General features: G+C 40.9%; 1 protein-coding gene across 1 annotated transcript in view; it reads right to left on the bottom strand.

The window, feature by feature from the left end:
* The window catches only part of LOC109915833 (dystrobrevin beta), a 432,998-nt gene that overhangs the window by 90,724 nt on the left and 329,156 nt on the right, over window positions 1-13,118 (bottom strand). Inside the window, exon 12 of the mRNA XM_048597128.1 lies at window positions 6,727-6,823. Coding sequence (XP_048453085.1) covers window positions 6,727-6,823 — 97 coding nt within the window. The remainder of the gene's footprint in view (window positions 1-6,726; window positions 6,824-13,118) is intronic.

A 13,118-nucleotide genomic window follows, 5' to 3' on the forward strand; every position in this document is an offset into this window, starting at 1 on the left:
ACCTAACAGAGGATGCACAAAGGGATAAGTTGATCCGAATGCTATAATAACGGAGGTTCCTTGGGGCTTGTTGAGGGTAAGAACATAGGAGTATTACTCAATAACTAACTGCGACCAGGGAATTGATGCAGATAAGACGGTGTAAAGTTACAAAATCTTGAAATTTTAACAATTACACCATACACCTAAAGCAACTAAAATGTCATATCAAAAAAGGTACATATGTACATCTTTGTTGAATACACATTCAAATGATTTAAACAGCATCAATTTCTAATACCTTCTGGTAGAGCGAAGCTGTCAGATTTTGAAGCAGAACTCCAGAAGGGTTACTATTGATGAACTAACTGCATTCCAACCTCACCCTCCAAGTGCCTTCAAGCACTTTAAACATACTGAGCACATTGATTTCCCGAAACACATGCATTGCTGAAATTTAAACATATACGTACCTCGGTGAAGTAATACATAGTTCCACAAGTAAATCATATTACTGCATGGTTGTATAAACATACATGAGCAGGAGTGCTCACAGAACATCTCCAACAATCTAAAATGGAAAGCTATCCCCACATTTGTTGATGGGAAGATGCCTGTGACATCTCAGTGCATATCTAAGAAATTACGCTGTTTTGCTAACAGTTTAACACAGACCCAGAAAATGTAAGTGAGCAGAAATGGTTCATAACATCACAGGATTTCAAGGATCTACATTAATCTTAACACATGTATCACAAATAAATCAATAATGAGCAGGGAGGTAAACTATCAACCAGAATCTGAAACTTCATTTTTATTTTCCTGTTTACTCTTTTTCTGAAGCTAGTGCAACTAATCACATCCAATCTTATAATCAGTTTTACCACGTGGAGATGAGTTCAGTGGTTGTTAATGTAGCTCAATCATATTTTTCATTGTTTAGTCTATTTTTATAAGAGAAGCAATCCTGACACCAGTGCCAAATGGGTCCCAGACAGCAAGTAAATTTAACAATGCTAAGTATGCCACAACATCATAACATTATTGAATCATAGGTAACAAGCTGAATTTCAATTAATTTGAAAACTTAATTCTAATTAGTAACAGCACAAATTCTTTACCACTGTACTGTCTTTCTGATCCCATTTACAATTACAGCCCATAAATGGTAGCAGGGAAAGGTGCAGATAAACTGAGTGTTAAACCAATACAAGGATTAAGCTGTGACAAAGACAGCTGACATTTCAAAGGTAGGAGTAGGCAGCGTTAGTGATGGAGAGAGTATAGTGATTAGAAGTTTACCACTGGTTCAAATAGGATGTTGAATACTGATCAGTCTTGATTTGGTGACCAAAGACGAAAGTGAAACTAGTGGTGAAGGCTGAAGAAAATGACTCCGGTCTTCCCAATTTTTAACAAGAGCAAACTGTGGCTCATTTAGTTACTGTCTAATCACTTTCAGCTGTAACAGAAGCACTATTGCAAAGTCCCCAGTCACTACAATCTTTAGCATTAACAACTGATCAGAGATTTAATAGGATTACTGATATCAAAACCATAGCAGTACAAACAGGGAGCTGTGACAAATGGCTCACCTTACGATTCCCCAAAATCTCTTTGCCACATGAGACACTCAAATAAGGAGTGTGACGGAATAGTCACCATCTGCAGAGCGGATGAAGCAACAATGTTCAATAAACTGAATAGCATCACAATAGATGGTGCTCTTTGCTCCTTAGCCTCACCCAGCTCTGCGAATTTTAGCACTACGATCATTTCTTGAGAAGGAGAACAAAGGCAAGCTCATACTATTATGTCTAATTTCTCCTGCAAACAATGTTCCTTATTGATTTTTTTTCAGTGCACAAGCGATGAGTTTAAATTGCTGATCCCTTTAAATTTCGATGTGCAGCTGTGCAACTACAGTCATATAAAAGCCTAACTTTTGCCCAGCAATGTCTGGGTTGCCATGTGGCATGGAGGAAACATTGCCTCCAAGTCACACACCATCAAGATTTCAACAAGTATTGTTAGCCCATTACCTTGTCTACAGGTCAAAATCCCTTCCTCCTCTTCTTAGGCAGGTGCTCGGGATCAAGGACTGATTTTCTTCCGCTCTGTGGGTCCTGAGGACACTGAATAGTCCAATACTGAATTTACACACCATGTGGTCAGGCAGTGCTTGCTAAATCTAGGGGTGGATGCTCGGATTTTCATACAGTCCTTCCACTGTTTGCACTTGGCCCCCATCTAGACCTGCTGGAGACACTTGAAACAGTTGCAGATGTTTCTTTTCCAATTGGGCAGTCTTGGGCAAGAGATTCCCATCCGTCGTTGGGGATGTTCCATGTTATCAGGATTTGAGGATGTCCTTGGACTGACTCTCTGCTGGTAACTGCTTGATGAAGCTTGGAGAGAAGAGCTTGTTTTTGGGAGTGCGGTGTCAGGCATATGGATTCAGCTCTTTGACTTAGCCTGTTCTTGGATGAAGGCCCGAGAGGGAACGCTGATATTGAAGCACCTACCCTGCTATTGGATCGGCAGGGTTTTTACAGATGCACCATTGGTAATATCTGGCCAAGATTTAAAGTCTGTGCTATATATTGCCCATTTCTTTAGCACATACAGGAGTACAGGTCAACATGGCCGTCCTGGAGACCATGTGCCTGCTGCTGAGTGGAGGAATTTGTCATCAGGCACTCTTTTTCTCAGAAGTTTGTGCTGGCACACCAGAGGCAATGTTAAATTTCAGTGTCAAAGTTCATCCTCACTAACAGGAGGCTCACAGGAAATGAGATTTGATCTATATTGTATAATGCTCGCTGTGGATCATAACAAGCAGGAGGCGGGGGCAGTGCTGTGCTTGGGAGGGGATACTTTGCCATCTGGATATTTAGCCTAAGGCCCATTTTCTCCTTCAACTCTGAGAATGTGTTCACAATAGTTTAGATTTGATTTATTTATTGCCACGTGTACCTAAGTACAGTGAAAGGCTTTGTTTATGAGCAGTAAGCAAGGACATACAGATCATAGGGTGAAAAAATAATTAGACAGAGGCACACAGATTATATTGCACAGGGTGTGTGCTAGATAAGATCAATATTAGCAAGATCAACATTATTTGAAGTTAGAGAATCCATTCATCAGTCTAATAATGGCCAGGAAGAAGCTCTTCCTGAACCTGTTTGTGCATGTGTTCAGGCTTCTGTATCTCCTGCCTGATGGAAAAGGCTGTAGGAGATCATTACTGGGGTGTGATGGGTCTTTAATGATGTTGGCAGCCTTTCTGCAGCAGCGAGCCATGTAAATGGAGTCCATGGATGGAAGATTGGCTTCCATGATGGTCTGGGCTGTGCACACCAGCTTCTGAAGTTTCTTACAATCCTGGGCAGAGCAGTTGCCATACCAGGCCAATTTGCACCCAGACAGTATGCTTTCAATGTTGCATCTGTAGAATTTGGTGAGGGACCTCATGGACATGCCAAATTTCCTGAACAACCACCAGAGGAAGAAGGGGAGTTGTTGTGCCTTCTTGACCTTCGCATCTACATGCAAAGTCAGTAGCCAAATTTTAGGGTATTGAGGCTGGCTGGGAGGCTAGAGTTGATGTGGGCCATAACCAGCCTTTCGAAGCACTTCATGATTATGGAGGTCAGAGCCACTGGGGCGGTAATCATTAAGGCACGTTGCATGTTCAGAGGCTTTACCTCTGAGTGTGAGAGCACAAAAGCATCACCTGTAGACTGAATCACAATGGCACAGGTTAGGATGGCCTTGGCTCTGGACTGAAGACAATGAAGTTGGTAGTTTCCTGCTTATCCAGTTAGAAGCCCCATTGCAGTGTGAAGCTTCATGGAGGTAAGCTAGAGTGTTGTGGTGAGGAAGATGGGGAAGATGGTGTGATGTTTGACCCCAGATTGTGCACACGTTGCATTTGCAGTGGGTCCATTATCAAGGATGGTGGCTTGCCTGTTGTTCTGCAGCAGGTGGAGAAACCTATCCCTAACCTTACATCCTAGGGGCCCTTCTTGTGAGTCATTATCAAGATAATTACTTCTAGACTGGACCTGCCTTTCTGTGGTCTCACTTCCTTTGTTCCATTGTAAGTTCAGAAGTATGTTTGCTGAGGACTGCTCAATATTTGGCATCATTCACGATTCCCCAGATATTGAAAAAAATCCATATCCAAATACAACAGGAGTTGGAGAGACCTGGACCTCCTGACAAATCACAAAAATATTTGTGCTACACAAGTGCCAGGCAATTATTGTTTCCAAGGGAGAGGCTAGACATTACAACATTGACCTTTAATGCCATCGCCATCACTGAATCCTCATATCATCATCATCCTGCAAGGGGAGGGCAGTCATCATTAACCAGAAACTGAACTGGATTAGTTAAACAAGTTCTGAGGAAGGCTCACTGGACCCAAAACATTAACTCTCCACAGATGCTGCAAGACCTGCTGAGATTTTTCAGTAATTTCTGTTTTTTTAAATGAGTACTGTGGCTATAAGAGCAGGTCAAAGGCTAGAAATATTGCAGAGAGTAACTCACCTCCTGACTCCCCAAAGCTTGTCCACCATGTACAAGGCACAAGTCAGGAGTGTTATGGGATACTCTCCACCAGCTTTCCCTCTAATTTCCTGACCATCTGCACCAGCCTCCGAGGCCTGGTCACAGGCAGTGACATATGGAACTGACATCAAAGCCACAATTGGTGCGCCAATGCCAATCACGGTGTGCAGAACATCAGAGCAACTCCACATAGATGCAGCTGCAACTACATTCAAGAAGCTCACCCTCGAAGCAGCCTGCTTGATTGGCACCACATCCACAAACATTCTTAGATAGCATCTTCCAAACCCACAACCACTTCCATCTAGAAGCACAAGGGCAGCTGCTGTATGAAAACGTAACCGCCAGCACTAAACTGCACATTATCCAGGTTTGGAAATATATTGCCATACTTTCACTGTTGCTGGGTCAAAACCCTGGAACTCCCTCCCTGACAGCATTGTGGGTCTACCTACAGTACATGTACCTCAGCTCACCATCACCTTCTCAAGGGCAATTAGGGATGGGCAAGAAATGCTGGGGCCAGCCAGCACCGCCCACATTCCATTACTGGATTCAAAAGTGACTACCAGGAAAATTACCATCAGCTCTTCCACTCAGTTTCATCCAATTAACAGTTAGTTAAGATCTTCCCATTTCCATTGTTGATGGGTAATAAATACAATCCCAGCGTCTCATCAAATAAATTAAATGAAAGCTGAAACTATTATGGAAACATCAGTATGACAAGGATTGCAACTGTTCAAGACATCCAACTACCTACTAGGAAATAAACATCGCCCTATCTAAATCGCCAGTGCCAGAAGAACAAATACATGCCAGTGTTAGGGTCTGCACAACTGATAAAGAAATGTTAACATATCTGCAGCTTCTTGCATTGTTCTTTATCTCTCACAGGCCTGTGACATCAAAATCCAGAGCAGTAAGAAACAAAAAGCTTCATGGAGATTATTGCTTGTAATCCCAATCCAAATTTATTTAAAGGATCGTTCTTAGCAACAGCGACTTTTACTGAGCAGAAAGACAATCATAACAGCTTCTCCAAAGGAAACATTCCCTTTGATATTCTGTGGGGGTTCCTACTCTAACACAGCAGGGATCTGAGAGAATCCTTGGGGAAACAATTTCAACTGGAGTTACACAGAGAATTACAGTGAAATGTTAATAGCATTAACACATCAACACTGAAGGTCTGTTCAATTTTAATCCTTTAATTACATCTGATTTGATATAGACTTCAGGGTTCAAACATCTAACATCAATATTGCACATTTTTAATAGAAAACATTGCTGCGTGATGACAACTGAGGAGACAGCTGAGATGTTGTAAAGTTATCTTTGAAAAAGGTATGAAGATGACATAGCAAGTTTGGGGATTGAGATAAAATCCCCAAAGGTTGAATTTTGTTTTTTTTTTCTGCAGTATCCTGCTTAGTACCAAATCCCTGAAGTTGCTCAGCTAATTCAGCACTTGCCTGACCTGGAGGGTAACATACTAAAAAGAACTTGGCTGATACCCTCTAGCAGTGACCGTTGCACTTTCCCCTACACTGCTTGATAACTGCCTGACTGTATTTTGCAAGCTAACGGCATGGGGGTTTGACTCAGTATGAATCTCGTCCTGCCGTTTCGTGGTGCAGGGTGTCACCACAATTCATCAGAAAGAAAATATCCCTGAGGAGTTCAGGAATTCATTTCATTGCAGAGGACATGCAGAAACACAAATCTGGGCTGGCACGGTGGCTCAGTGGTTAGCACTATTATCCTCCCAGCCCCAGAGACCTGGGTTCAATCCCACCCTCAGGTGACCGTTTGTGTGGAGTTTGCACATTCTCCTCGTGTCTGTGTGGGTTTCCTCCCACAGTCCACAGATGTGCAGGGTAGGTGGATTAGCCATGCTAAATTGCCTGTAGTGTATAGGGGGGGGTTGCTCTATGGAAGGTCAGTGTGGACTCAATGGCCTGCTTCCACACTTCAGGGAGACTGAAAAGGTATGTATAATTGTTTTTGCAATTATAATGGAATGAATTAATAATGGGAACTGTAAATAGTTAAATGAATGAAAAGGGCCAAGAATAATGCTAAATGAGAATAACAAATTAAATAAAATCCACTATCCACACAGGGAGATAAGGATTCAGTCCATACGGCAGCAGAAAATGTCCTTACCTTCAGCAGCTTCATTAGTCCTTCAAGCTGCACCATCAGCTCACGACGACTCTCCTGTAAGGCTGACATCCGCTGCTCCAGCTCGTCTTTTCTTTGCCTGTTGAATGAACAGACAAAAGAAATTAAGCTCCGTCTCTTTCTTTCTCTCCAAAAACACTGGGGAATTCAAGTACTCAGACTGTCTGCTTCGCTACGACACAGGATATCAAAAAGCAGCTTCAGTGCCCACTCCAACATGAACAAAAATAATGTTTCTCACCAACACAGCTATAATGTTGGGTGGCCATACGTGTATTAAAGATGAATTGCACCTTAAAATAATGTCATTGTTTTAAAATGCACTTCACACTTACACTGCATGAATAAATTGGCATTTAAAATGGCGCAGCTAACTAATGCCTGTTCTGAGTTAACCAGAAGCAAGATTTCATTGATGTTGCTCTGAGAGAGACTTTTCACAGGTGTGCAGGCAATGGTGAGCTTCAGAAAGAAATTCCTTTTGGAAGAAAAATGCAAAGGGTGGGGTAGAGGCAATGGAAGGAAAAGAAGGGTTTTCTCTCTCAAACATCAGGGTGCAAAGAATGGGCTGGCTGGTTACTTATTCATGAGGAGACACACTGCTGGTAAAAATCTGCAGTCATGAGTCAAATTGTCTGGAGTGTGGATCTGAAAACAGATCTTAAATGAGAGCCAATTATCAGTGCTGGGTATTACATAGCTCATTTCTCTAAAACATTACGCTGAAAACCTCAATTCAAAACTGAGTTGAAAAGCACCTACTTATTTTAGACTCACAGAACAACAATTACAAACAACAAATAATTGAATAATAATTTTGTTTTGCAAAATATTGTTTCAATGTGTTTTATGTAGACTTTTAAAATTGTGAATGGTTGTAAATAATAGATATATTAACAAACTGGATTCATGCCAGCTGGTAAAGACGATTATTTCTACCATTTTCTGCCTCTCTGCTCCTATGATGCTGCTTGGCCTGCTGTGTTCATCCAGCCCTGCACCTTGTTGTCTCGGATTCTCCAGCATCTGCAGTTCCTACTATCTCTATTTCTACCAGCCCTGTTTGAGGTCACACACTCACAAATGCTGACTGTTTTCTGGTCTTGTACTTTTATCACATAAAACAATACTGCTGGGATTCATCACTTTGCTGCTTCATCTCAAAACAGTCCACATATCACTCACACACAGATCAACAAAAACAAAATTACATCACAGCAAACAGCAGACAACAGCAACTGCAACTCCAGAATAATTATAAATTCTGAACCAAATTAAAGATCTGACTGTTATTGATTACATCCGTGTTCGAGTTAATTGTAAGCAATAGATTTACTGTGAAACTCTGTGGGCCAGATGTTCATTTAGGACATTGTGAAACCCAAACTGCATACTTTGACACCACAAATAGTGCACGTGGATGATCTAACATGTAACTTTTGTTACTTCACATAGGGGTTGGGTTTTCAGTACATTTTCTGAGCTGTGGTGAAGTGCTTGAGGTCTGCTTGAGACACATCAGTCAAGCTCCCAAAGTTGTTTATCTTTCCCTAAATTTCACATCTCACCTCCGTCATTCCCAATCGCTTTCACATACCAGTCCTTGCCCCCTCAGATCACCCATGATCGTCTATGCCCCATCCTCCTCACATTGTAGTTCTTGACCTAGTTGGAGTTCTTGGGACATAGAACCAGCCACAGTCAAATCAAAATATAACAATAGCTGCTTATTTTTATGAACAGCCCCTCCATTCTTTCTGCTACTGTTTGTTGCAGCTCCATCTGTTGGTATTGTTCAATAGGGCAGCTACAGTCAATGACTACAAATAAACTGCAGTTTCAATATAGGACAATACTGCAGCCATGTATCCTCCATGGACACATCTGTGCCTGCCATAAATCCTCCACAGTCACTTATCCAGCAAGTGCTCCATACATTCCATTCGAGACACACAATACTGATAGGATTATATTAAAATCCTCATCAAATCTTTGAAAAACCTCAACCTCTTACAATCTTAAAAGCAAAACCTAAATACAAACACACTGTCATGGACAAAGACAATTAAGGGAAAAACAAAATATAATCTTTCAGCCACCTATTTGGTTTGCAAACAAACAAGAAACAACAAAGAAACACTCTGCTATTACACGCATTTGAAAGGTTTGAAAATGACAAGACTACAAGATGAAGTTAGGCTCTTGAAATTCAGCCAAGCATTCACAATGGAGCATTTGTCATCACAAACGTTTCCAGCTCAGAGTTACCAATCAGATGGCCATTTCTATGTTGCAGCAGAGTGCCTGTCAATCAATGAGAGGGGAGCAGCTGCAAAACACTGTTTCTCCAAATACAAGCAAGTTAAGTCAGATCTGGCAGTTCAGTTAAATCACGGCAAACAAAAAAGGCACAGGTCCTTTTTACTGTTTTTTATTGCATTTTTGTGCTTTCTCCAATGGACAAGTACTGCAATGCATATGAACAAGTATCCATTGATGGTCAATGTAAGGACCAACTTTAATGGGCAGATTGCTATGATTGAATCACTGCATCAGAAACACATTTACATTACAATGTAATAACTCATAGTGAGATTTGAAGGTGTATAAGAATTGACATTTAACTTTCAGAAAGCTTCCAACCCCTCAGCGGGCTTTCCATTTCCTTCACAAATTCTCAATCATGGTACGATTAAAATGGGCTTCTGAAATCTTATGTCACCGGAAAAACTAGGGACAAATTTTCACACTCTAGACATTTGCACAATACACTAAGATGTGGAATTAGAAATGGTAAAAGCAAGAAATCACTTTTTGAGTGTGATATACATACCCCAACAGTAACCAGAGTGGGATCAGTCATAAAAGAAAGAATAATGAGAGCTTGTCAGAAAGACATAGCAATAATCTTTCTAACTTACATATTAATTGGAAATGTCAGAAGCACCTGGATGAGGAGTTAGTGTTTTCAGGATAGTTTCCTGGAAAAGACTGTTTGGCAGCTGAACAGAGAGCAGGCTGTACGAGACCTGGTATTGGAAGAGTGAATGTAACTCCATTATCCAAAAAGGGAAGGAGGGAGAAAGCAGGATGCTACAGCCCAGTCAACTTAACAGTTGATATTGGAAAAACCTTAGAAGCTGTTATTGTAAAAGTTACAGAGGGGAATTGGATAAGTTCAAGGTAATCATGCAGAGTCAATGTGTTTTTGAGAAAGGGAAATCACGTTTGACCAATTTACTGGAGTTCTTTGCAGAATAACATCTGCTTTAGTAATGGGGAATTCGTGGGTGTACAGTATTTAGATTTCCAGAAGGCTTTTGAAAATATGCCACATCAGCTCATTTTGAAGGGAGGTAGAACACTGGCATAGATAGAAGATTGGTTGGCTGGCAGAGAGGAGGTATAAATGGATCTTGTTCAAGTTGGCAAGATGTCAGAAGTGGTGTGCCACAGGGATTGGTACTGGGACCTAAGTTGTTCACAATTTATATCAATGATTTAGATGTAGAGACAATTGACAGGGTTATCATTGTGCCGGAGGCAAATTTGGCAGGTAGCAAAGGAAGTTGTAAAGAAGACATAAAATCTTTACAAAAAGTTATTGATATAAGTCAATGGGCAAAGCCATGGTAAATTACATATAATGTGGGAAATTGTGAAATTGTCCATTTTAGCAGGAAGAATAAAAATGTAGAATATTTTCTAATTGGTAAGAAATGGTAGAGCTCTGAGATGCAAAGGAATCAGTATGTTCACATGTATGAATTACAGAAGGTTAGTACATAGATAGTGCAGATAATGAGGAACACTAATAGAATGTCTTCATATATCACAAAAAGGATTGAATACAACAGCTGGTAGTTATGAAAACAGAAGTTGCTGGAAAAGCTCAGCAGGTCTGGCAGCATCTGTGAAGAAAATATCAGAGTTAACGTTTCGGGTCCGGTAACCCTTCCTCAGAACTCTTCTTTACAACTTACTTTGTGACTTGTCAAATTTGCTAACGGCACAAAGATAACCCTATCAAACGTCTCTACATCTAAATCTTTTTCTTCACAGATGCTGCCAGAACTGCTCAGCTTTTCCAGCAACTTTGTTTTTGTTCCTGATTTACAGTATCCTCAGTTCTTTCAATTTTTTTTAGTAGGTAGTTATGCTTCAGTTTGAGTTTGCATCTGGAGTACTTTGTAAAGAATTGGCCACCTTGTTTAAGGAAGGATGTTAATGCACTGAAGGCAGTTTGGAGAAAGTTTACCAGAATGGGATGGTTTTTTTTGTGAGGACACGTTGAACAGGTTAGGCTTATATCTGCTGGAGTTTAGACAAGGAGATGATTTAATTGAAACTTGTAAGAACGCGTGGGGGTTTGACAAGGTGGATGTGGGGAGGATGTTTCCTCTTATGGGAGGTTCTAAAACTAGTGGACTACTGTTTAAATAAAGCAGGGCTCACCCATTTAAAACAGAAATTAGGTGAAGGTTTTTCTCTTAGAGTGTTGTGAGTCTTAGGAATTTTTCCTGAAAAGATGGTGAAAACAGACTCCTTTTACGTTTTTAAGGCAGAGGTAGACAGTTTCTTGTTTGGTAAGGGATGAAACATTATTTGGGGGAGCCGGGAATGTTGATTTCATGTTCCAATTTGATCAGCTATGACCTTATTGTATTGTGGAGCATGGCCAAGGGACAAAATGCCCTCCTCCTGCTTCTGATTCAGATTTCAGATGTTTTTCTGACAAGTTTGTCACTGGATATACCCATTCTCTTTTCCACTGAAAAAGAGATCCTTGTCATCGGACCTCTACTCCGTTAATGTTGTCAGGCAGCCACCTTCCTTCATAAAACCTCGGCGAAATTGCAGGTTACATTATAATCTGTATTTACTGCACACAGTCCAGTTGCACCAGACCAGGGGAGGCAAAACACAAGCTGATTGGCAGCTTTTCTATATCTATCCATTAGTATAATGCAGTGTGGGTTCAATTCTCCCCGTCAATGTGGTTATCATGAGGGATTCTGCTTCTCAACTTCTTCCCTTACCTGAGGCATGGTGACCCTCAGGTTAAACTCAGCACCAGCCGTCTCTCTCCCTCTAGTCAGAGAGCAGCCTTGTGGCCTTCAAAGACTATGGTGCCTTTACGTTTTTAGTACGACCCTGACTTGAGCTCCATGAAATCTGGGATATGTCTGTAACTGGAATCAGCTCTGCTCCCCATTTAGGTGTATTTTTTCTTCTTTATTTTGTCCAGTGCTATTTAGAAGTTTACCTTCAAAGTTCTGGTTTTGAGGAAGGGTTCCGAAACAATTCCACAGAAGCTAGTATCCTGTCACCAAGTCACTCTTTATTTACATGTGGGCAGTCCTTGACACTGATCCAGCTCTCAGAGTGAACAGAATTTATATCTGTTTATATCTGTCAGCCAGGGCTCCCTGATTGAACCACATTAACCGCCCCAAACAGGGAACTCCTGTTCTCTGGAAATAAAAACTGAAAGAACTATAGATAAATATAGATATAGATATAGATATAAACTATAGATATAGAACTGTAAATCAGAAATATAAACAGAAATTGTTCTCAGGAAGCTTCACTTGACCCAAAAAGTTAACTCTGATTTCCCAACACAGTTGCTGCCAGAACTGCTAAGTTTTACCAGCAATTTCTATTTTTGTTTCATATTCTATGAGGTCCACCTGGCTGACCTCATTACAATCACTACAGATTCAGTCCAAAATTTTAGCCTGTCTTTTGTTTACTTGTCTTGATGTTTGTATATGGATCTTTTCACTATTTCCAGTTTTGTTTTAAGGATTTTGAACATTTCCAGTTTTATCTGCCCTTTAATTTTGACAATTCTCCATGCCATCAACTATGGAAGCTGTTGTTCCATTATTGGAGATGAAAATACCTAACAGGAACTAGTAAAGGGAACTGCTGCTACCTTGACAACAAGGTGTAGAGCTGGATGAACACAGCAGGCCAAGCAGCATCATAGGAGCAGAAAGGCTGACGTTTCGGGCCTAGACCCTTGTTGTCTCGGATTCACCAGCATCTGCAGTTCCTACTATCTCTGCTGCTACCTTGAGATGCTTTGTTCAATTTGTGGCAGCATGCAGCTAGGAGATTCTAAACCTAAAACTAATGAATTGCGTTGTCTTTGTATAATTATTCATGAAAGGAAATCAAAATCGGCTGCATAGATTTTCTGTGTTGAGGTCTGGGCAAGAAACTCAATCTAAGCTTGGCTTCTCTTTTCTAGGTCTGCACTTATGTCTGGTTGCCAGCTGGGTGAAAGAGAAGCAGGTCATTGAAGGGCAGGGAGAACTACAGGCTGCCATGTGACCTTAATCTCCTGAGTGCTGGCTTTGAAGACC

The sequence above is a fragment of the Rhincodon typus genome, chromosome 5 (genome assembly GCF_021869965.1).
Source record: "Rhincodon typus isolate 14 chromosome 5, sRhiTyp1.1, whole genome shotgun sequence".
Taxonomy (NCBI): Eukaryota; Metazoa; Chordata; class Chondrichthyes; order Orectolobiformes; family Rhincodontidae; genus Rhincodon; species Rhincodon typus.